At 39.8% G+C, this 23,828-nt stretch overlaps 2 protein-coding genes across 6 annotated transcripts in view; one reads left to right on the forward strand and one right to left on the reverse strand.

Annotated features, from left to right (window-relative positions):
* Positions 1–1,789, reverse strand: part of ANKIB1 (ankyrin repeat and IBR domain containing 1) — a 99,547-nt gene extending 97,758 nt beyond the window's left edge. The window contains exon 1 of one of the 3 annotated variants that reach the window (XM_049798076.1): positions 1,307–1,789. The gene's annotated coding sequence lies outside the window, so the exon portion shown is untranslated. The remainder of the gene's footprint in view (positions 1–1,306) is intronic. The other 2 variants (XM_049798077.1, XM_049798075.1) reach the window with 2 other exon arrangements.
* Positions 1,790–1,931: 142 nt separating this feature from the next.
* On the forward strand, positions 1,932–23,714 carry KRIT1 (KRIT1 ankyrin repeat containing). Of its 3 annotated transcripts, XM_049798078.1 has the most exons (18): positions 1,932–1,985; positions 3,128–3,199; positions 4,125–4,243; positions 4,675–4,834; positions 6,209–6,301; positions 7,211–7,340; positions 9,450–9,693; positions 9,990–10,105; positions 10,539–10,682; positions 11,774–11,930; positions 12,214–12,321; positions 13,995–14,151; positions 15,639–15,790; positions 16,431–16,597; positions 18,748–18,835; positions 20,566–20,772; positions 21,086–21,202; positions 21,975–23,714. In XM_049798078.1, the coding sequence occupies exons 3-18, from the start codon at positions 4,142–4,144 to the stop codon at positions 22,041–22,043; spliced, it is 2,211 nt and encodes a 736-aa protein (XP_049654035.1). In that variant the 5' UTR covers positions 1,932–1,985; positions 3,128–3,199; positions 4,125–4,141; the 3' UTR covers positions 22,044–23,714. The 3 variants fall into 3 exon arrangements, with proteins under 3 accessions (XP_049654035.1, XP_049654036.1, XP_049654037.1); XM_049798079.1 differs by lacking the exons at positions 1,932–1,985; positions 3,128–3,199; positions 4,125–4,243; positions 4,675–4,834; positions 6,209–6,301 and adding an exon at positions 8,265–8,356 and having other exon boundaries at positions 7,232–7,340; XM_049798080.1 differs by lacking the exons at positions 1,932–1,985; positions 3,128–3,199; positions 4,125–4,243; positions 4,675–4,834; positions 6,209–6,301 and adding an exon at positions 8,225–8,356 and having other exon boundaries at positions 7,256–7,340.
* Positions 23,715–23,828: the final 114 nt, after the last annotated feature.

Raw genomic sequence — 23,828 nt, forward strand, 5'->3', positions numbered from 1 at the left:
CACTCATATGTGTAAGGAAGAGACAGTCTCTTCTCATTGCTAACCTCTATAGCTCATAATTCTCTGAAAAGTGGTCTCTGTCTTTAGAGAATGTACTTAAATTACAGTACACTTACTGATGTTACGTCTACAACTAAAACTCGATTTCTGGAACCGGTAAGCACAGGAACACGCTCAAAGACGAAAGCACAATCAATGGTTAGTAATGATGGAGGGGTCCATGCGAACAATTTAAGCTGTGGTATTGGTGCCTTACTCTGCAGAGCATTTTTTTTTGTGGCTCCACACTTGGCTCTGCATGCTATTTGAACTGTAAATAGAAGACAGACTGAGCAGTCACGAATTACCAAGGTTGCTCTTCATTTTTAGAAGTCGCCCAATTTCCAGTATGTGTTCAGACCTGCCTGGGAGAGTGATACTGCTACTTACATAGAACTGTTATAGACAGTACCAAGACTCAAATTTTTCCTCTGAGGAAAACTAAAAAAATTAAAACACGAGATCGTGAGCGTTCAATTTCATTCAAGAAAGACTGTTTAGGACAGCATTACCCAGCCTGGAAGCAAGGTTACGCTGTCGCAGCTCACCCAGCAGCATATATGCTCCCACTCTGGCCACGCACACTTTTTCCCTTTTGCCTTCAAGGCAGGATTTCCAGGCTACGAACAAGGCGGGCATGAGCTCAACAGCGGGAGCTGGCTGAAGCCAGGCCATCGGGCAGCTCCAAACTTTACGACGGTCCCGGCCGAGGGTGCCCCGCCGCCCCGGGGCTGCCGCTGCCGTGCCCATCCCCCCCGGCCGGTTTCCGGGCGAGACCCCCTCCCTCCGCCACCGCAGGGCGCGGCGCCCGGCGAGCGCCTGGGCCGGAGGCGGCCTCCCTCCCCTCGTAAAAGCCCAGCCCGGCGGCCCGCCGCCTCCCGCCATTACGCTTCCCCACAGCCCCCTGCCCACCGGGGCCCGCGCTGCCGGGGGCCGTCCCCACGCCGGCAGCGCCGCCGCGCCCGGGGACGGCCAGCCTCGAAAGGTAACCGGCGGCTTGTTTACCTCGGCACGCCGGCGCTCCCCTCTGCTCTCACCTCCTCCGCTCCCCTCGCCTGCCGACGGCGCCGAGGCGCCCCCGGAGCCGCCTCTCGGCCCGCCCCACCCGCGATGCGACGGGCTGCCGACGCCCAGATGTGCAAAGTCTCCCGGCTGCGCCCGCGGCCGGAGTCGCCTCGCCTCACCTCGCCCTCCCGCAGCCCCGCGGACCCCGCCCGAGCCTCCCCCGGCGGCGCCGGGATGGCCGCCAGAGCCGCGGGGCACTCACCGGCTCCTCACAGGGGCTCTCCCCGGCCCTTCCCGGCGCCTCCGCGCCCGCCACCCAGCGCCTCCATTTGCTCAGCGGCCGCTCCTCTCCCTCTCTCTCCCCCGTTCCGCTCTGGATACGGCGCCCTCTGGAGTGCCCGCTCCGCCGGGCAGCCGGGGCCGTCACTCGGCGGATGAGGCGGTGGGGAGTGCCCGCCCGGCGGCGAGGCTCCCTCCGCGCAGGCAGTGCGTTGCGGCTGCCGCCGTCTCGCTGCCCCTTTGTTCGGCGGCGGCGGCTGCTGGCGTTGTGGCGGCGCTGACAGCTGCGGGCGGCGCTCCCCGCGCCCGGGCGGCCGCTCCACCTCAGCGCCTCCCTGCCTGCCAGCAGCGCCTCATGCTCCCGGCCCGCGGCGCGGTCTCTCTCCCTCCTTCTCCGCCCGCGGTCAACAACCGGCGGCAGCAGCAGCAGCAGAAGTTCAGGCCGCCGACCCGGAAACTCATCGGCAGCCGAGGCCCGCGGGGCTCCGACGGGAAGCGGATCCGCCGAGCCGGGGGAGGGAGCGGGGCGGGGACGGGGCGGAGCGGGACGGGACGGGACGCGTCTCCGTCTCCGTCTTGTCTCGTCTCTGGCGCGGGGCCTGGCCTCCGGGCGCGGCGAGGGGATGCGGCGGGGGAGGCGACAGCCGGCACCACCGAGGAAGGCAAGGGAGGCAGGGAGCCGAGCGGCGAGCGAGCGGGGCCGGGGCGCTGCCCCTCACCCCGGTGACGTGGGAGCTGTGTCCGCTCTGCGGGGCTGCGGCGTGAGCACCCCTCCGGGGGCCCGGTGCCCGGCCGGCTCCTGGGCGCCACCGGGAAAGTTCGGGGGGCGTTTCCCGGCCGTGAGGCGCGGACCGGCGGGGTGGCCGCCGCTGCGGCGGGAACTCCCGGCGGCGCGGGGCCGCTTCCCGCCCGTCGTGCTCCTCTCTCGCGGCGGCGGTGGCGGTGGTGGTCTCGCCATGCCGGCGGGAGGCCGAGGCCGCCGCCGCGGCTCCCTGCGCGGGGCCTGCGCTCGGCGGGGCGGGCGGGGCGGCCTCCCTCGCGGGCGTGGCGTGGCCGTGTGTCGCTGCGGGGCGGCGGGAGCCGCCCGCCGCCGCCGCGTCCCGGCGGGTCCCGGGCGGCAGCGGAGGGTGCCGCCGGGCGGCGCAGGAGGAAGCCCGGCTGAGGCACGTTCTGGAGAACTCGCGCCCGTCGGGACGGGGACGCGGTGCTGGCGCCGGGATTCGGTCGGGCCGAGTTCACCGGTGGTACCTCCTGAAGCTGGTCATCGCTATTGTCACGTCCTCACCCTGCTTCATCCTCTCTTCTTGTTTCCCGGCGTCAGTCGCCTCGCAGCTCTCGGGGCCGTCTGTTTCCCGGACATCCTCGCTCCGCTCTGGATTTAGGGCAGAGCGCTGGCAGAGGGAGTTCAGCCACCGCTTATTCACCTGACCATCACCCGCCACCCAGGTGGCCCAGCCCTGCCTGTGCAGGTTCCCTCCACGCAAGCCTGTGACCCAAACCCAGTATATCCTGGTACATGGAAGGAAACGCAGGGAGCGTGCCTTTTCCAGCTGCCCGTAAGGGGTGGTGGTTTCTTGTTCGCTTGAAAACTCTTTAATATCCCAAAGTAGGAGCTCTCACAAGTCAGCACATTGCTTATTTAATGTTTCTAGATGCTACTGTAGTGCAAATCGATAGGTGTTTCTATTCGGGTATTACTGTCCAAGTACCACCATTAAATCATCTAACTAATGTGTTTATTTTAACTGAAGGTGAAAACGTGCATGCGGTTATTTATGTTGGGTTTTTTTAATAATGTTTTCAGGTAGTCTGATCCCAGCAAAAATACTGGACTACGGGCATGGGAATCTGAAGACCTCTGTTTCTCCTAGAACAGGTGAAGAAGCTAGGAACAGTGACGTTAAAAATCTCTCTGGAGGGATTAATTGCAAAAAGCATGTGCTTACTGATGGTACGGAATGAAAAGAGGTTCATTTGCAGATGAAGAAAATTATCAGCTGGAAGGTGCTAATGCCCAGACGTGACCGACCTTCTTTTCAAATCTGATATGTGAAGTGATTTAGCCTTAGGAGGTTTTCTTTAACATTTTCATAAAATTTTGTGATTATAGGAATTGTCGCTGGGGGTTAAACAGAAGGGTAAGCAAACTTTTGTCTTAAATCTGCTGACTTTTTTAAAAAACTGAAGACATATTCCTTTCATAAGCTCTGTGTTTGAATGAATTGTGCACCAGTTTGCAGCCCCACTGAAGTAAAACTAAGTAAATGAATCCATATTATAGTTTATTTTTATCAGCTTTGTTACTTGGGCTGTAGGCAAGACTGTGTCTACTTCCGGGGGGGGGGGGAGGGGGTGTGTAGAAAATCAGGTATTTTCTTGAAATCCAGTTCCATTACAGAAATGCAGTACTTTTTCATAGCACGTTTTATAAGTTACAGTGCTCGTCACTTTAGAATGGTTTTCTTTTTGAATTTCGTATGTTTTTCAGAGTCCTAAAATTTTTTTGGCCTTTTGCCTGGCTTGCAAAATGGAGAAGATAGTTACAAAGTGGAAAATAATACACGTTATTTTTATTTTAGAAGTGGGTTAGAGAGCAAGATTATTTGTATTAAATCTCTGTGATGTAGGATTTTCCCCCTTCATTAAAAGGAAGTAGAATTGTATCAACCACTGGTATTTCTCCAGCTAAAGAACAATAAAGGAATAATGCAAAGAATCAGTGGATATGATTACTGCATCCTGAAGTTTAGTGTGCTGTTGGATATGCTGAACCTTTACTTCCCTTTTTTCCTTGTTTCCAGTGATAAATTAAGGAGAGATGGGAAACCCAGAAAACATTGGAGATGCATATGTTGCTGTGATTCGTCCAAAAAATACTGCTAGCCTGAACTCTCGGGAATATCGAGCTAAATCCTACGAAGTAAAACTATTTACATTTTTTATTTATTATTTTTTAAAAAAATAATAATTTATAGTAAATATATAATAATATAGCAGAACAGATAATATGATAATAACATTGCTTAAATAATGCCTATGTATGTCATATCTACTGCGCATTGTCCCATCCTTATGGTATTTGAACACTTTATGGTTTTGTAATACCTGTATGTTTCATGTCATTTCAGAGCCTTTTGCTCAGTACAAGGGTGCAGCCTTGTCTTATTCTCTTTAACCTTACTGTTACGGAGGTCATTCTGACTTCGCCATCCTGCTCCTCTCCATTCAATACTCCCTGAATTTTGTTACTGCTTTTACAGTGGTACAATGAATACCAAAAAAAAAAAAAAAAGTGTTCTATACTTGTTTCAGTTATGCTTAAACTCCTCTGGTTTTGTTACTGTTTGAAAGATTTTGTTGCTTGAAGTTCCCATTGAAGGCCAAAAGAAAAAAAGAAAGAAAGTTTTGTTGGAAACTAAGCTGCAGGGAGGCACTGAGATAACCCAGAGCATCTTGGATTATGTATTAGAGGCCACCAAACCAATTTCACCAGCCAATCAGGGTATTAAAGGTAAAAACATTTTAAGCTGATTTTTTTGTTGATAGCTCTATAAAAATATTTTAAAAATTAAATGGGCGTGGAAAGGTTGTGTGAAAGCATGAAATTAGTTTAAAACAAGGTGTGTTTTGAGGTTCATCAAAAAAACCCAAGCCAACTATACAGCTAAAACCTTTAATTTACGTTTGTTTCCCTTTACCTTCCAACTCTATAAAATGCTTACTATAAGATTTTTATTAAGTGTAACTTTGCCTGTCTGTAGTACTGCTTTACTTTATAGCTAAACCTCTGGTAAAACAGATTGAAGTGGCTTTTTTTATCCTTAATTTCAGCTAAAACTTGACATGAACTAGTGAATTGATCACTTCTAAAGCCTGTTCTAAAGCCAGCATTGTTCAGTAGACAGTATCTACATGAAAATATTTCTTGCATAACTGTTATCACAGATACAATTTGATTAGTACGTTTTCTTTTTCATTGTTGTTGCATAGCTGGTCTAGCAAACCACCTCACACTTGTGCTGACAAAATTTGTTCTAGCCAGCATATTACATTTCCAGATTGGTATAAACTGTACTGACTAAAGCACTTTTTTTGCTGTGTACCTCATCTCTGCTTTGTAAATGAGGTTATACTGGGAAGGTTTTCAGTGCGGACAAGACAATACAGTGCTAACAATTTAGAAAAGGAAAGCTGGTTGCACGATAAAATGTTGCGGGTGGCAATAACTCGAGGTGGATAGACTTAACAAAGCTACTTGAGCAGCAAACATGAAATAACGTAATAGCATTAATACACATTGAGGAATGCCTAGTAAAAACAAAAACTCTGTTTCTTTCTTACACAGTTCAGAGTGTTTTACATTGACTCAGACAGAGGGCCCAAGCATTAATATGCACAGCTTAGTGTGGCCACTGCTAAAATACGCAGCTGAGGTCAGAAAAGCAAACAAAATACTAAATTCTGTAAGGGTGGAAAGGAGGATAACATGGAAAATACTGTCCTGCCACTACATGAACAAGCATTCACCCTAATATGGAATATAGCATGCAGCTGTGCTTTCCCATTTCAAGAAGAGTCTTGTTCAACTTAGGTGGTTTGGGGGGTGAATGCTATGAAAAGTCAGGGGTATAGAAAAGTTGCTGTGAAAAAAGGGGTACAGTCATGTAATTTTTCATGTTAATGGGTATATACATGTTTATGTTGTTTATTTTTTCATATGTATTTAGACTTTCTTAACTTGCTTTAGATTATAGCTCATAGTAATCATAATTTTTTCTTCCTAGAAATTAGGAAGGTTGAGTCTGGTAAGCCTTCAGATAGCCAACATTTTTTTGTTTGTTTTGTTGGTTAATTAATTATTTTGGGGTTTTTAATACTGTGCTAGGAAAGCGCGTAGTGTTAATGAAGAAATTCCCCCTTGATGGAGAGAAGGCAGGGCAGGAGGCATCACTTTACGTTGTTCCAACTGTTGTGAAAGGTAATGTGTATAATTTCTGAAGTTGTACCCATTTAAGCAGAAGCTGAGTTAAGGTTTTAGTAAGAATTTTTGTGAATATGCTATATGGCTTTCTCTGTATTTAAACATTAAAAGTTAGATTCAGGTAGAAACCTCTCTCTGAACACTTTAAAACTCAAAAAATTATTTAAAATTAAGGAAAAAACCTTGTTTTTAATGTTTTGCCTTTGTTTCTATAATGATAGCACACTTCTGTTTTAAGCTGTGTTTGTTCACTTGATTATATTTCAAAACATATGCATTAACTTGTATAGAATTTACTGAATGCAAGTGTAAATAAGACATCCTATTCAGTTCAGTGTTGTTTACTCAGAGAAGAATGCTTATTGAAGTCTGTAAACAGTTTTGTTTGCATAAGGAATGGTGAATAAAGTCTTTAGAAGGCTAAGTAAATGGCTTGTCAGGAAAGTATTTAAAAAAAAAATAGCAACCTGAAGTAAACGTCTGTATGCTTTTGAGGAAGCTCCTTAATTTTTGCCTTACTGATAGGCCTTAAGGATAAAAACTATCAAATAAAAACCATTGCAGAGTTACCAATAGCAATAAATGCCTCTTCTAGTCCCGAGTCCTATCCTTTTTTTCTGGCAACAGTATACATTTAATATTAATTCCTTAGATTAAGTTGATCACATTGATGGAACAGTAACTGAACTTTAAGGTTTTTAAGGCTGCCCTGTTAAGTTGTGAATTGTTACATAAGGTTTGTATGTAATTTCTGTCAATTAGCATTTGGGAAAAAATGAGTTACTGTAGTCTAAAGTTAGATTATGCTTTCAATTAGTTGGGAATGTGTAACTACAGAAGATGCAGAAAAGAAAATAAGATTATTCTTATCTTCAGATGTTTCTTTAGAATATGTTTCCTTTTTAGATAATACAAAATATGCATACAGTCCTGGATGCCCTGTGTTCTACTGTTTACAAGACATCATGAGGGTCTGCAGTGAATCCAGCACCCATTTTGCTACGCTTACTGCAAGAATGTTAATTGCCTTGGATAAGTAAGAAATGCCATCAGTAAAAATACATTAAAATAGAAGTTAAACAAGAAAATTTGTAGATGTAGCACATAGTTTTTATGGCATTCTCGTGATTAAGAAGGAAATTATTGTGGTATCATATTATTTTTTCATATTTATCAGAAATTGAAACCTTGACAATGCAAAAGATTTTTAAAAAGGTTTAGAAATACAAACTGAAGAATGGTGTGCTTTTGTAAATCAAGTGGCTTTTTGGAAGTTCTTGCTCACAGTGAAGATTTTGTAAAATCCTGTAAAATACTAATGATTAATCTTCTGTAAGTGACATAACTGCCATCTGTAAGAGTATTTGCCAGAATGTAGTAAAAATATCCTGTTAATTGTATACCATTATGATTTGCATTTAAGTTAACCCCACTGTTTACAAAGGGAGTGCATATTCCCCAGCCATACAAATTTATTTGCAATAGAGAATTAACTTTCAGAAAGGTGATTAGTTGTTTAGCCAGATTTATAGTAGTTTGACTATGGAGCATTTTTTTGGTCTCTTTTATATACTTTTAACAAAGAAATAGCAGACCTACTTCTGTAGGAACTTATTTGCATTTTTAAAGTTAGGTGAAACTCTTTGCTGACATGGAAAATTATAAATTACAGGCTATTACCTAAAAAGTTACCATGTGTAGGGTTTTTACAGTTTATTAGTAGAATCATATTATTTCCGTGTATACCATTGTGCCAGTTGTTATATTTATTTGCTACTTAATGAGTGCCTTCAGACTCTAAACTCTGCTTAAGATGTTTTACCAGCCTTACAGTTGTAAGAGAAACCTTGAAAGTATAGTAGAAGATAGTTTATTTTGATTAATTTTTATGTACATAATCTGAAACACCACTTTTCAAAGGTTCAAACTACCGTAACTAATTTATCTGCCAACTGCTTAGAGAAAATGCCTGAAAATACCTCAGAGACGCAAGAGGATGTGTATAGTATGATGATCACGATTTTACAGTCCTCCTTTCCAGCAGGACTATGAGTAAGTGAAGAGAACATGGCTTTTGCAGAACATGATAGCTTGGATCTGGGACTTAAAAATCCAGGCCTGAGCACATGCATTGAGCTGCAGGCCACGTTCTCCATCCTTACACATTGTCCTGGGACAGACAAGAGCCAAGTGGTCTGTCACTGCATCTATCTTTCCAAAGCATGTACTTATCTTTCTTCTGTATTTCTGGGCTAAATCACTAAATGGAATTTATTGTATTCCAGCGAAGTACATGTTTATCTCAAGCTTGTGAGAAAGTATGTGGAGAAACCTGAAATACAAACCTGGCTTTAGACCCTTAGTTAAAATGTGCCCATACATAACACTGAAATAATTAGCAATTCAGTCGAAATACATTTATCCAAAAATCCTGAGCGCTGTGTTATATTGCATATGTGGCAGGAAAAAATGCAGCATGTGTACAGTGCTGACTTTCCCATCCAGCTCAGAGGAAGAGGGCTCTAAAGCCCTTCTATACTGTCAGTAGGAGTGCACTTAGAAGGGAATAACCTTCAGTACAGCTTTGTGAAAAGGCAGGTGGTAGCCTATGTGAAGGAGACTTCGCAGTTTGGAAACTACTAAAGGACCTTATAATTTTTTGCCTTTTCCCACCTCTCCCTAATGAAACCCATGAGTTAGAAGGCTTAAATCAGCACAGATACTGAAACTTCAACTCACCCTTAAACAAACTGCTTTAAGTTTCAAAATTTGTATGTTGAGAGTAGTCATACTGATAAACTGAAAGTAAACGAAATGGCGACATGGTGGTGTGGTTAAGTGCTTTGGCTATAACCAATGTTACTCTTGCCTTAGCTTATACTTTCCTTTTCTTTGAGAGTTTGCATCCGCAGGAAATGTGTTTGAGCAAATACATTTGCTTGCCTATATTTGGTTAAAAAATTGCATGGCTGGGAATTAATTTAGTGCTATAAAATTGGCTGTGCACATTATCATTAATATTATTGTTTTTAATTAAGATGTGTAATTATCATACATGCAACCCTTAACCAAACAAAATAATGGACACGCATGACCAAAATAGTCCTTCTCTACCTCAAAATTACCTTCCCTTTTTCTCCTGCAGGTGGTTGGATGAACGGCACACCCAGTCTCACTCCATCCCAGCTTTATTCAGACCATCTCCTCTTGAGAGAATTAAAACAAATGTAATAAATCCTGCCTATGCTATAGAACCTGGTCAAACAGAAAGCTCATTACACATGGGTTATACTGCCCTGGAGATAAAGAGTAAAATGCTGGCATTGGAGAAAGCGGATATGTGTATCTATAATCCTTTGTTTGGATCTGACCTTCAGTATACCAATAGGGTAAGAACTATATTTTCATTTTATATTTGTGAAACTTACATATATTTTCATTTTACAATTCATTCATTTATTTGATATGAGTGTGTGCTTTATGTTTAATATAATCAGATTTCTTTATTGCATACTTACTGCTAAATGGTTTTTCAAATCATCACATTTGAACATCATTCTCTTTAATTACAAAATGTTGCTATCATAACTTCGATTTCAAGAGAATACCTGGCCTGGATGGGGGATTGTTCGGCCAAATCTCAGTAAGATATTTTTTCAGCTGTGTTTAAATTATGTCTTCACAGGTTGACAAAGTGGTAATAAATCCATACTTTGGCCTTGGAGCCCCAGACTATTCAAAGATTCAGATTCCTAAAAGAGAAAAGTGGCAACGTAGCATGAGCAGTGTCACAGAGGACAAGTATTGCATTACATTCCTTTGCCATTAATGGATAGTTTTGTTTTGTTATATTACAGTAGTACTTGGTAGACTTGCTCAGAATGAGATCCCTATTACTTAAGGGCTTTGCGGTATAAATATATATTTTAAAAAAATATTTGAGGTTTCTGAGTACTGAAACACAACAACTAAAGGACAGATCAAGAAAGGTTAAATGATAAACATTAGGGAAGTATTTCTTAGCATAATGAATACAGCTGTGGCTTGACTACTGCATGACTACAATACTAGTTGTATGAATATTGGCATATTTTAGCTGCATGAGCTTAATTTTTGTTCTTCATGTAGATCTACAGTTAGTGCTAAGTTAGTAATTTTAAAAAAAGCTGATGTTCTCAACTACTGAAGTATTTCTGAACTGTGTTTTGCTTCTGTTTCCCCTTTTAATTCATAGGGAACACCAGTGGGTAGATGATTTCCCTCTTCACCGCAGTGCTTGTGAAGGTGACTCTGATTTACTAAGCCACCTTCTGGATAAAAAGTTTTCTGTTAATCAGTTAGATAGTGACCACTGGGCACCTATCCATTATGCATGCTGGTGAGTCAAATTACTATAGTTTTGCCAATCAAATGTATTCTTGCTATCACGATTCCTTAGCACTCATCATTTATGTAATTTATCATACAGACTCAAAAATGAGAAATCAAAAAAACTCCAGACTTTTTACACTTTTACTCTAATATATGTTATTGTTAACCTTTTGAAGAGGAAGATGGCTTCAGGTTTTGAGATAATTTCAATCTGAATGGTTTCAGAGGAGACCAGGTGTGGAGATCATATCATCAAACACTTACCTATTGCCTCTTATATCTGTCCTGAAGCATCTGTTCTAATTCCTATTGGGGACACTGGGTCTAGTTTAGTGTGGTAACTTTTACAGTCTTTGTTGGTTAAAGGCTGTGAGCAGTTTTACAGCACAGGAATTGATGAGCTGAGCACATCTTAGTGATGGTCAAGCTTTGAGTAGAAAGCTGAAGTAGGTGATCTACAGATGTCAACTTGTCTAACTAATTCTGTGATGATTTAGTCTGTTAGTGCTTGAGAGCTTTCCTCAGTTGTTGTAAAAATGCTTTTGTTTTGTGTTTATGCAAGTTAGTCTTCTGTATTTATAGTAGTGTCTGATGATAGGAATAACCTGAAAATCAAAGTTAGTTATAAAAAACCCCCACATTTTATTTTTAGTGTTTGTCAGCAAGTTTGCATAAACAGTATACGCAAGATTTACCATTTATCAGCATGAGGCTTAGAAGTCCTCAGTATCCATCTGCATGACAATCTGAAGCTTTACTCTGATTCTCACACAGATTTTTTTTTTTTTCAGGCAAGGCTGAGCTGAGCTCTGTTTTGCCATGACTGAATTGCTACAACTACCCAAACTTAGCTAGTTTGAAGCAAGGTTTGGTGTGTCTATAATGAATCCAAGAAATGGTTGCTAGACCAACGGTTACCAAAGAAGTGCAGAACTGATACTAATTTGTACAAACTTATTAGTGTTCCACTGTCTTTGGTGTAATTTCAAAACTAAAAACACTTGAGCATGGAAATGCACTTTTCTATATTTAGGCCTGTCTGAAAAAAGATTTTGTTTTACATTTGCTGCATCTGTTCTGCTTTAAACCTGTCTGCAGGTATGGAAAAGTTGAAGCCACTCGAATGCTGTTGGAGAAAGGGAAGTGCAATCCAAATCTTTTGAACGGCCAGCTTAGCTCTCCTCTTCATTTTGCTGCTGGAGGTGGGCATGCTGAAATAGTACAAATTCTACTAAATCATCCAGAAATTGACAGAGTAAGTTCTGTTTGTGTATGGAAATAGCAGTTCTAGCAACAGTTTTGAGCTTGTGTATGTGAAATGTTTTGTGTCCAGATCACAGTGTGTAAATGCAATGATTCCGTTGAGAGATTACAGAAAAATGGTTAAATCTTTTTCATTACCTCTACTTTCCCAATTGTATATCAATTAAATGTTTGAACCCTAGGACCAAGGATTTTAATTATCTCAAAAAAATGTGTAAATGTTTACCTATCTCCAGTGAAAACAATGTCTTATCAGTGTTTCTGTTTGTTTGTAGCACATTACTGATCAACAAGGAAGATCTCCACTGAATGTCTGTGAAGAAAACAAACAAAATGAGTGGGAAGAAACTGCAAAACTGCTGAAGGATGCCATAAATAAACCTGTATGAGTTCATTTTCTAACTAGTTTAAACTTTATATTTAATTTACACAGAAACTTGTAGAAGAGCTAGGCTCACTTATAGTTGTTATTGAAAATGTGCAGGATACTGAAATTGTTAATGTAAATATTGACAAACTGACATTTTGTCTCTTTAAATGGTTCTGCCTATATTTATTGCTCAAGAAGTACATGTAAGACTTTAAATGTGATGTTTTAATTTATTTGTAGGAGCATCACATCAGCTACTGATTTTTATATCTACTTTTGATCATACAACCATTAGCTTGCTTTATGTATTGTCATCTTATATGTTGATAAACAGGAGCATTCAGCTGGCTAAATAAAAGTTGGCTTCTGCAAAATAGGCTGTACATCAGTTAGTCAGTGTAGGCTTCCTTGGCAGTCAGTGGAGATCTAGCCAGGATAGTAAACAAAATTTACGATGCGATTCTCTCATCCTGAAGTAGATTTAAAATTAGCCAAATGATATAAAACTACTTGTTTCTTTTCTTTGACTTGGGATGCAACTTGTATCTCTGTAGGCAGGTGGCAGTAAACCTGTCAGTTTTTCAAGATGTTTTAAATTACCTTCATTTCACTCTATATGAATTAATCTTCCAAAATAATTAATGAAGAATTGACCCCCTTTATTTTAGGGATCATATTATGCAGTTGGTCAAATGGCACATGTGTATCTAATGACTCTAAAAGACTAATGCACACATTTTAAGTAGATCTCACAGCATTATAGGTCATATTAAGTTGTTACTTATTACTGTTGAATTAATACATTAAAATAAAAAAAAATACTGCAATAGGAGTCACAGTTACTACTGCAGCAAAAATAGACTAATGTTTTCCATTCCAGTCTCATTTTCAGTCAGTTGTCCTTTTGCAAGGTATTCGTCTTTTTTTCTGGAAGTTTTTAGGACCTCAGTTCTTGATGACTAAGTAGATTTGAAGAAGGGAAATAACAAATTCCTGCAACTTTTTTACTCAAGCAGATGAAACATTTAACCTGTTAGAGAGATGAAAATGAAAAGTTTCATTGATTTATGACTTGTGCGTGTATATATGTGCTTTAAGCACACAATTTACATTTCAGTACATCTTTCAGGAGGCATACTCTGGGCCCACATGCAATTCAGTGAACGCTATGGAAGTTCTGAAGGGGAAAATTATTTATTAGTAGTAATATTATAGAAGTGCTAAAAGGTCTTAGTGAGATTGTATTCTTATTGTACTGGGATATGTGTAAAGGGTGGTGCTTCCCTCTGAAAAATCAGTCTTTTTAGTATGGACTAATGAGGGGAATAATTCATAATCTGCCCGTAATAGTGAGGTGGACATTTCGGGTTATGCATAGGCAGTTGAGCCCAAATCCCTCAGGGAACTTTTAAATGCCTGCTTGCCTTTTTGTTTAATGGAAGTGAAGTCCTCAAAGTATCAGTAAGATCTTTCTTGTAGTTATTGTGGTAAAAAGCACAGCATCAGAACTTGCATAGGATGAAACAAGCAGTTTTGTTAAATAGTGAATATGCAGGAATTGTGCAGTGTTCTTTTTCTCAACAGTATGGATGTTGTTGAATTATGGTAAAATTCTTTTCCTCTTCAGAAGCACCAACAGAAAGGATTTTAACAAGTTCTTTGTAATATGTTTAAATTTTTATGTAGTATGAGAAGGCACGGATTTATCGTATGGATGGGTCATATCGCTCTGTTGAGTTGAAACATGGAAACAATACTACTGTACAGCAGATAATGGAGGGAATGCGTTTGTCTCAAGAAACTCAGCAGTACTTCACTATCTGGATCTGTTCTGAGAACCTCAGTAAGTAACAAGGAAGATCGTGATACTTGAGAGGTTATCATAGTTCTTTTTATTTCTGCTTGCCTCTAGAAAAAAATAATATTTTCATAGGAAAATAGGAAACATGCTCTCTGACAGTTCTGTATTACCCTCTTTCTGTCAACTTTGAAAAGCCATCTTTTAGGAGTTAATTTGTATCCAGACTGTCTGTTAATAGGCTTTGCCCCTGCCAGAAACTCTGTAATCCCTGTAGGTCTCATTCTTTGTATCTTTTGCACAGGGAGTGAGACCAAATTTTCTATTTCCTCTGCTTAAGCTTTCTTCCAGCAGATCAAGTCCCAGCCTTTACAGCCTAATGTCTCTAAACTGTGCTTTCAGAGCTATAAAGAGCTGCTCCGTTGTAGCTATCATTTTGGGTATCCCCTATAGATCTGACCCTGTATCACTGTGGCATCTATAATATATTTCATCTAGGAAGAGGAGGCTAGTCCAGATTGCCTTTCTGTTATAGGGCATCATTGCTGTCGTAGTCCTTACTGTTAATTTACCCTGATTTTAGTGGTATTTTTCTTCCCAGAGTATCTGAAATCGGATGCATGTAGTCCTTTTTACTAATGTTTAATATAATTAAAAGTAGTAATTAAAACTCGTTAATGTTTTTTCATTAGGTCCTCTAATCATATGAATTTTCATGTGTTTTGCACTAAAATGATTTTCAAATATATTTGGGAGGTAATTCTGATACAAAACGTCGTTACATTTGCTGTACTTTTTGGGGTATTTCTGATCTAAATAAAAAGTATATTATAGTTGTGGTCTTGAGATATGTAGCAAAATATAAATAGAACCACAAAAGAGTCAATGATTGTGATTGTTTTGTTAGAAAACACAGTCAACAATACTGCTGCAACAAGACAGCTATGGGACACATTATAATAGATTTACAAAGGACAATTCAGGTCTGGTAGGATACTGTGTTGACAGTACCATTAACACAGAAGCCTGCATTTAAAATTTTATTTAGTAATGTCAATCTTCTGAAACTTTCTGAAAAGTTTATGGTTTATATATATAAAAAATGGCACATACATTTGTAGGATAAGCTATATCTGTTTTTTTTGTCAGAAATAAGACTATTGGACTTTGTATTCTTCCCATAATAATTAAGACAACAGTCTCTAATGTTGTATTACTGTTTTTTAAGGTCCATCTTGGTATTCCACTGAATTTTTAAATACCACTTGACTCTTGAGAAGCTGAAAATAACAAAGGTTCATCACTAGCGCATTTAGTGAATCAATGCTGAGAGTTTTGTCAATAAATCCATATTTTCAAAACCTTTTATATATAGCAGTTTAGAAAATACAGGGAAAAATGTTTGTTAATGAGTCCTTAGTTACAGATACTCTTGTTTTGGTGCTGCACTTAATCGTATGTGTATATATACGTGTGTGTGCGTGTGTGCTGGCTTGTTTGTTTATTTATAAACAAAACCTGTTATTTTTCAGGCCTCCAACTGAAGCCATACCACAAGCCTCTGCAGCATATTCGAGATTGGCCTGAAATATTTACTGAACTAACGAACTTGGATCCTCAAAGGGAAACTTCACAGCTTTTCCTGAGAAGAGATGTGAGACTTCCATTGGAAATAGAAAAAAAGGTCTGCACTTGGAAGTGATAGTGTGAAATCATGGTCAGAGTCAGAACACTTTGTGTTTAATGACTGTAGTAATTTCCAAACTTGTTTAAACTGGACCTCTCCTTTCCTTTTCTGTAATAATCTGAGTCTTCAGGTTCTTCCCTCCCTCTCTCTTGCCTTCCCACCCTCTCTCTCTCATTTCTCACCTTCCCAACTGTTTGGTTTATCATAAGCTTATGTGCCTCAGTCTCTCTCTGTCTGTCATACAGCTAAAAAACAACCTGCCCAATTTTATTCTCTTCCTTGTGCTGTGATTTTTCAGATGCTTAATTGGTCAATTTCATTGGGATTATTCAAACATATTATTCAAAATGGATTCATGGGAGAAAAAACCCCACAGATGTCAGTGTTTCTGTGAACCTTTTGATTGGGCATGGTATGCTAGTCACCTTTAATTTGTAAGTGTGTTAGATGAGTGATGTCTTGAATTAAGTCAATGAAAATATATCATTTTTTCTATTACAAAGCATTACTAAAATGTACTTTTCCGTCAGGATCACACCTTTGTCTTCTGTCTCTGAATCGGTGAGAAATTGTGTTTATAGTTTCTTAGCTCATTTACTTTTACAAAGAAATCATATTATTTAAATTTTTTTAACAGATTGAGGATCCATTGGCTATTCTTATCCTTTTTGATGAAGCCAGATATAATTTACTGAAAGGCTTCTATACATCACCTGATGCCAAGCTGATCACACTGGCAAGTCTGCTTCTACAAATAGTCTATGGAAATTATGAGAGCAAGAAACATAAACAGGGCTTTCTAAAGTAAGTGTGTGTGTTTTAAAACTGAAAATTACGTTTTAGATTAAGTATTTTTAGATAGCACGTACTATGGAACTCTCAAAATTTAGGTATGATATATTTAGTATTTTTCTCCATCACTGAGCTCTAGTTCGGAGTAACCACATAACCCTCATAGCATTAACAGAAGCTGGACATGGGGTCTGAAAAATACATTAATCTTAGTTATTGCAGTCCCAGGCAGAGGGATGGAGGTTCTGTATTCTCTAAGTCTATACTGAGATACAATAATACCAAAATGAGTGACAGTATTCATGTGAATGAGGGTTTTGACTGGACTGAGATTTTGGACAATGCTGAAGAAACCTCTTACTATGTCCAGTTAGACCAACTTCCAGGACTGCCTTTCCTCCCTCTTTGAAGAGGACAGACATATTATTTCTGTTCTCTCATTTGTATGTGAACTGCTATACTAAATTGGTCAGAAACATAGCACCAGTAGGGCTCTGCCAGATGGTCCTTTTCTCTCCCCTTCTTTCTGCTTGCCAGCACAACAGTAGCTGAGCTGTTGAGGGATATGGCTTTTTCTTCCCACATACATTTCTACAGCAGTATCTGAGCACATCAGGATTCCAGTTTTCTACTATGTGCACCTTCACCCCCTACCATCTCCACCTCCATTCATGTAACAGCAGCTGTGCTATTCTGGAACGCTACTATAGTTCTCGTCTCCTCTCATTCACAGCATCAATTGAACTGTCTTGGCTTGATTTTTTTTTTTTTTTTGGTTGTATTCTTCACTGTCGGTAAAACAGAGTGCATTTTCTGCCACCATTACTCTGATGTAAGTGTGGGCTGCCTCTTGAAAGGGCTGGCTGCACCGACTGCACTTGTTTATTTTTTTCCCTTCCTTCTGTTAGGTGTAGAGACTGTACCATTACAGAGTAAGCTAGGTGAATGAGCTCATTGACTGGAGAACTTTTGGGTGGGCTGTTCAGTAGGTTCAGCTGTTGACCCATCTTGTCCTGCAGTTACACAGTTGGTAGATTGAGCATAAGGAGAACTGGGTTTAAGTGGGACTGCCTGCCTGTAGGAGTATGCAGTTAAACGCAGCTGGGTTTAATACAAAACTACCCCCTGCTGAATCCCAGGAGCTGCATGGCGGTATTCCTTTCCACACTGAGGCAAATCAGCCATGTGGTTCTGAGCTGATCCTGCTCATTGGAAGTGTTTGGCTCTATAGGCAGGACTACTTGGAAAGATGGTTTCGGCCAGATAAAGAGCCTTGTGGGCGTTTGGGCATGCTTTCTGCCCATGTTTAAATGAATATGTTGGAAAATATCTCAACTTGCTCTTCAGGCAGGTGAAGAGATTCATATCATGAATTTTTTTGCAGTTGACATAAATGTTTATTAAAAGACTGGTCATTTCAAAAATATATCCAGGCTGTTGTTTGTATGAGAGTATCCTTGACTTCATAAGATCTGGATGCATCGTCCTGTGCAGGGTTTTTGCTTGGTAATCATATGTGCAGTTACTGACAATCAGTTTAAAAATGACTAAATAGGTTGCATCACTAAGTTTTTGAGACTATCTTAATTGTGCATAAAGGCAAACTAGGAAAGGCTTCCTTTTAGTGTTTTTTGTTTGCTGTGTTTTGGGTTTTTTTAAAAAGGCACTTCATATAAATAGCTTCACTTTCATGTCATGTAATACATAACTTTCACGTGGAAATTAATTGGGCCAAGTCCTTGGTGGTGCTGAATACAGCAGTGAAGGGAAGAGCATCTGTAAGCTGTCATCTTTTCTGACTATGTGATATTCTGCTGTAAATGGCTTTTGGTATATAATTTTGACTTCCAAACTGCAATTCACCAAACTGGTCTGTAATCAAGTAAAAGTCAGGTGTTCTGCTGCTAGCATTTCCTCTCCCTGCTATGTCCATGATGCAAGTGTGTAAGGCAAAGCTGGATCTCCATTAACTGAGAATTACACTGTATCTTAGGAAGCCTTAGCTTACCTTTCAGGAAAGCTTCTCACCTGATGAGGCAAGATAGCGTAGGAGCTGACTGTCTAGCTCAGTATGTGACTTGAAGATACAAATTGGCAGGCATTGTTCTTTCTCCTTACTTTGTTTAGTGAAGAAAAACTTTTCTGCTTTGTTTTTCTCTTAGTGAAGAAAATCTTAAATCTATAGTACCAATCACTAAACTAAAAAGTAAAGCTCCTCATTGGACGAACAGGATACTTCATGAATACAAGGTGAGATAAATAATAAAATAGTAGAAAATACTGTCTTAAAACACTTTTTGACTGTTTGGTTGTCAGTTAATGAACAAAAGTACTAGTATATAAAGCTAGAAATGTGTATGTTCTGAATTTTTGGGATGGGTTGTTGGAATGCTCTTTTTCTTGTACAGTTCCAGTTGATCTGTTTGTTAGAAGTAAATACAATTATCATCTGTTCATTTATCTTCAGTGTTAACTGTGTATTGGGGATACTGCCAATTCAGGCATACATGTAAAAAAATACACTCTGAGTTACATTTTCACCTCTGCTTGTAAGCGATAGATCCACAAAGTCCTTTTTGCCAGTGTTACTTGAATGTTGGGGATCTGGTAGTGCTGCTGATGCACATGTGTGCATACACACAAACTCCTTTGACTAGAGCAGCTAACTGAGCAAAATTTTTAAATGTGGACTTGGGCTGCTTCTGTAAAAGACATCTAACTGAGGGCTGTGGATTCCAAACGGGGTCAGAGGCACCTGAAGATTAAATCTGTGAACTTGATAAATCATTATGGAAAATGTGAGGTGTGTCAGAGGAGAACTGTATCGGCTGACATGCATCACTAAAGGTAGCTGCCAGGAAACACTGCAGAGGCACCCAAGGACTGTTTTCAGGCCTCACTTCTCATTTGAAATGAGGTTACTCAATCATAAACTTTCTCTTGGTGCCTGCACCTTTTTTTGTCAGAAACCAGCAGATCGTTCCTGTTCTTTTTAATACAGATGAAGGAGGGGATGATAGTGGTCTTTCTAAGACTATGCTATAGCAGAGGACATAGCAGAGTAGTCTCTACTCTTTCTTGTATCAGATAATATGTAAGAATGAGTATAGCTTTCTTGACTTCTGCTCTTAGACCATTATTTTGGGGTGTGGGGTATGGGGGAAGGGGAAAGGAGTTGCTATCTTTTGTTCCAAAGGTATTAATATATTTTACATGTTAAAAATAACTGTGTAGAATTCTGATAAGCTGCAATGCAGGGTGTGGATCCAAAGAGGTTGGTCCCATCCAGCGCACCCGCAGTCACTGCCCCCTAACTGTTGAAGACTTGTGTTCTCTCTCATGCCTGTGCCTTATCTTGTGTGTGGTCCAGACAAGTTTTTTGTTTGTTAGGGTACTTTGCATCAGTCTATTTTGAGGTGGGAGCACTCTAGCGATCCTTTGTTGTGACTGTTTTGCTCTTCTGAAGAGGAAGAAATAGAAGCCTGTCTCATTCTGAATGAAGGCTCCACTAAAGAAAAGAAATCGGCACCTCTTGCTTACAAAAGAAAAAAATCCATGTTTTTTCAGGGGGATGTACTTGCTCATCTTATCATGCCTCACTGGATTGGACCTTAAAGGAGGAAGAATGCTTAGTTTTAAGGATTGTGATGCACTTAGTGTCAGATGGGTGCATAGCTGCATATCCCTGATGGGTCCAACATACTTCTGAGAGAGGCAAAATTGTGGGGCCCTGCAGAGTTTAGGTGTCTGTGGTTCAGATTCCTGAGGCTTGTACAGGTATCTGCTTTCTGCCTCGGTCTCTTTTGGCATTTGAGCCTTTCTGTGGCTCTAGGGTTTAATTTAGATGTAGGAAGATGGTTGCTGGGAAAGCACTTTGGGAATGCTAGTTTAGTGGGAATTCCACTAAATAGTGGATTTTCTTCAAATAAGCACAACTATTTGGGAAGACTTGTTGATTGCCATTGTTCCTTTATTTCTAGAATCTCAGCACCAGTGAAGGTGTAAGTAAAGAGATGCATCACCTTCAGCGCATGTTCTTGCAGAATTGCTGGGAAATTCCTACTTATGGAGCAGCATTTTTCACAGGACAGATATTCACCAAAGCAAGTTCAAGTAGCCATAAAGTCATCAAAGTGTATGTAGGAGTAAATGTAAAAGGGCTGCACCTCCTCAACATGGAAACAAAGGTCAGCTTAAATGAACTGCCAATGATAGCTGTTAAGCTTAATTCTGTTCTCTTAAATTCTTTGTGCTAGTAGTCATTTTACATCTGGCTGTTTAGTTAAACTTGTCTGTGAAGATTTCCAAGATTTTAAGATCTTTGTAAGGCACTACTAATAGAAAGCCTTGTATTTTTCCACTTTACTACTTTATAAGCTACAACTACATAGTGGAACATACTGTTCTGAGTCAGAATCCTGTCTAAGTGAATGAAGGAAAGTTCAGTTTGTAAGTGTGGAGAATATTTTCTGAGTGACAGTTTCCTACATTTCATTGTAGGCTTTACTCCTCAGCCTAAAGTATGGTTGCTTTATGTGGCAGTTGGGAGATGGAGATACGTGTTTTCAAATCCACAGTCTGGAAAACAAAATGAGCTTTATAGTACATACCAAACAGGTAAGCACCGTCATTTTTCATCCTTTATATTCAACTGTTTTTTCCTAAACTAGATACATGCCTTTTCTCTCTTGAAATTGATCACCCTTGTACAGTATAAAAGAAGCCCAAGCCAAGCCACCACCAAAATGATCTTAAAACTTTCTTTTTAATATTTCAGAATGTTTGCTTGTTTTCCTAGCATGTGAAGCCTTTAGGGTTCAAAATACATAAAATGCATCTGTAATCATTAGGGTAAACATTTTTTTTAATCAAAACTGTTTGTTGCATGCGTCCAGTCCCTCAGACTAAATATACAGTGAGAATCACAGAGTTAGAGCTGGTAATTTTGCTATCAAAACTAGCAGAGTTTGAGACTGGATAAAACTGAGGATCTGTGAAGGCAGTGTTATAAAGCAACTTCACTGCAATTGCTACCAGCAACTTTTGATAGTGTTTGTGGATGTCTGATGGAAAATGCTTGTTTTACCCATAGTCTGCATCAGTGGTACTATGCCATGTTAACATATGTTGTGACAAAATTACAGCTTTGAGTATCTTGCATACTTTGACAGTAGTTGCTTTCGATTCTTATATATTAAGGTGGTTATAGGGGAAGTGACTGAATGTTTTGAAAAACACTTTGATAGCTGAGGAAAATCTAGGGTTTATTTTCCTTGTTTCTCAAATTATGCAACTTCTTACTTATTTTTATCTACTTGCATTTGTCATATATTTGATTGCGTCATAGTTCCGAAATGCTGATAGAATTTAACTGTATACCTTTATATAGGCAGGTCTCGTTGTGAAACTTCTGATGAAATTAAATGGCCAGTTAATGCCAAGTGAAAGAAATGAATGATGGAAATGAACAATAGTTATGAAACAGCATCTGACAGCTAAGCAAAAACCAACTTATTTCTCATCATAACAGAAGACTTCCATGTACATGAATTTTACACAATAGAAAAGTCAATTTGTACAGTTTTTTTAACTTTGTACAGAAGCTGCATGGTTTATTTTTTTAAAAACTACACAACTTATCTATTATTTTTATAAATATTTTTGTGTTTTATGTATAAGCTATTGTAGGGCTTGAGCTTAACCAATAAAGCTAATGAAATGTAAATAGTTTTCTGAGTTGGACGAGTATGAATCAAGTAAGGCTTTTGTTCCCAGGGGACCATGGGACCACCAGTGCCATTAAGCAAGTCTCAGTTAACCTATTTACCTTTCATGCCATTCTGTGGAACATCAAGGAGGTTGTATATGTTATGGTATTTTGTAGACACACTTTATTTTTAAGATACTGTTGATAAGTATGCATGTAGACCTTTGAGCAACTACTTTTTGATAAACTCTTGTTTTTTATTTGGTTTCTGACAAACGTTGCAGCTGGCTTTATTTTTACTCTTAACTTTCTCATACTTTGTATTCATATTTATTCTAAAATACTGCATGAGGATGTCAAAAGGGAAATACTTTAAATCATTCAGAAGCCATATTAAATGTTTAGCATGCTTGTGTTTTAAAAAAATTGATTTTCACTTTTGCTGTGCAATATTAAATGTGTATACGGAGGAGGGGTAGATACAGATTTACAAATTAGTCTTACTCAGAGGACTTCAGAAAGTTTAAAAAACCTTACCCTGGATTGCAACACATATGCAGTAATGAAAACTCATATACGAGGTACTAAGTTATTTCTGTTAAACTAATTTTCCTACTGATTACTTCAGTTTCTTGAGGCTGCAAGCAGTGCAGGATCCAGGAACGAAGATTTATATTGCAAGAAAGTCAGATACAGCTTGTAAGCATTTGGCCTGCTCTTTTGCAGAGTCAGGATTGGGTCTCAACAAGTTGGGTCCAAAGTATAAGGTGGGACCCTATGCAGTCTGAAACATGTCCTTGTATGTAAAAATAGTATTCATAACATAAATCCTTAAAATAATCTGGTTGTATTTCAGGGTTTTAAGTGCACTTGACTTTCTTCCGTGTAAAACTGCATGCTAAAACAGTGTGCAATATTTTGTAAAAAAGTTTTTATAAAAAAAATAAAAGTTAGCACTTGCCTCTAAGTTTTCAAATAAAAGTTAAAATGAATGTTAGGAACGGTGCTGTTGTATGGTAACCTTACTCATACCTTACTATTAGTAAGTGCAGTTTAAGAAATTAAAGTAGTAAGCAGTTAAAAAAGTGAACAGGAGACTATATTTTTTAATCTTCTTAGCAAGCTATACTTTTCTAGTTAAACTTCACTGGCATAAGTAACAGTAAATCTTCATGGGTTGTTATATTTTATTTAAGGCAGATAATGCAAGTCAGGTCCTTCATAGTGCATCCTTGCTGTCACTTGGCACGGGTATCAGAAATACACTTCTCTACATAGCACTTTATTAGAAAACTAGAGGAAAAAATGTTAAAATGTGTGTCAGTTGCATATTTAACAATACTATTAATATGCCTTATTGCTGTATAGTTCTTTCTGCTAAATTCTTATTTATTACTACCTAATAAACTGTTCGCAACAAGTCATGTTGTTTTTGTTGTTGCAGCCAGCATGAAAGTGCCATCAAATGTCTTACCAAGCAGGTGTTAGTACCAAGGAGCAGTAACAGGCTCATCTTTGCAAAGTACGTAGGAAGCT

Source organism: Accipiter gentilis, chromosome 4, assembly GCF_929443795.1.
Source record: "Accipiter gentilis chromosome 4, bAccGen1.1, whole genome shotgun sequence".
Classification (NCBI taxonomy): Eukaryota; Metazoa; Chordata; class Aves; order Accipitriformes; family Accipitridae; genus Astur; species Astur gentilis.

Coding starts and splice junctions, on each gene's coding strand:
- KRIT1 (XM_049798078.1), top strand. CDS start 4,142: ATGGGAAACCCAGAAAACATTGGAGATGCATATGTTGCTGTGATTCGT. Junction 6,302..7,210: donor TGTTCCAACTGTTGTGAAAG/GTAATGTGTATA, acceptor TTTCCTTTTTAG/ATAATACAAAATATGCATAC. Junction 20,773..21,085: donor TCCTCAACATGGAAACAAAG/GTCAGCTTAAAT, acceptor ATTTCATTGTAG/GCTTTACTCCTCAGCCTAAA.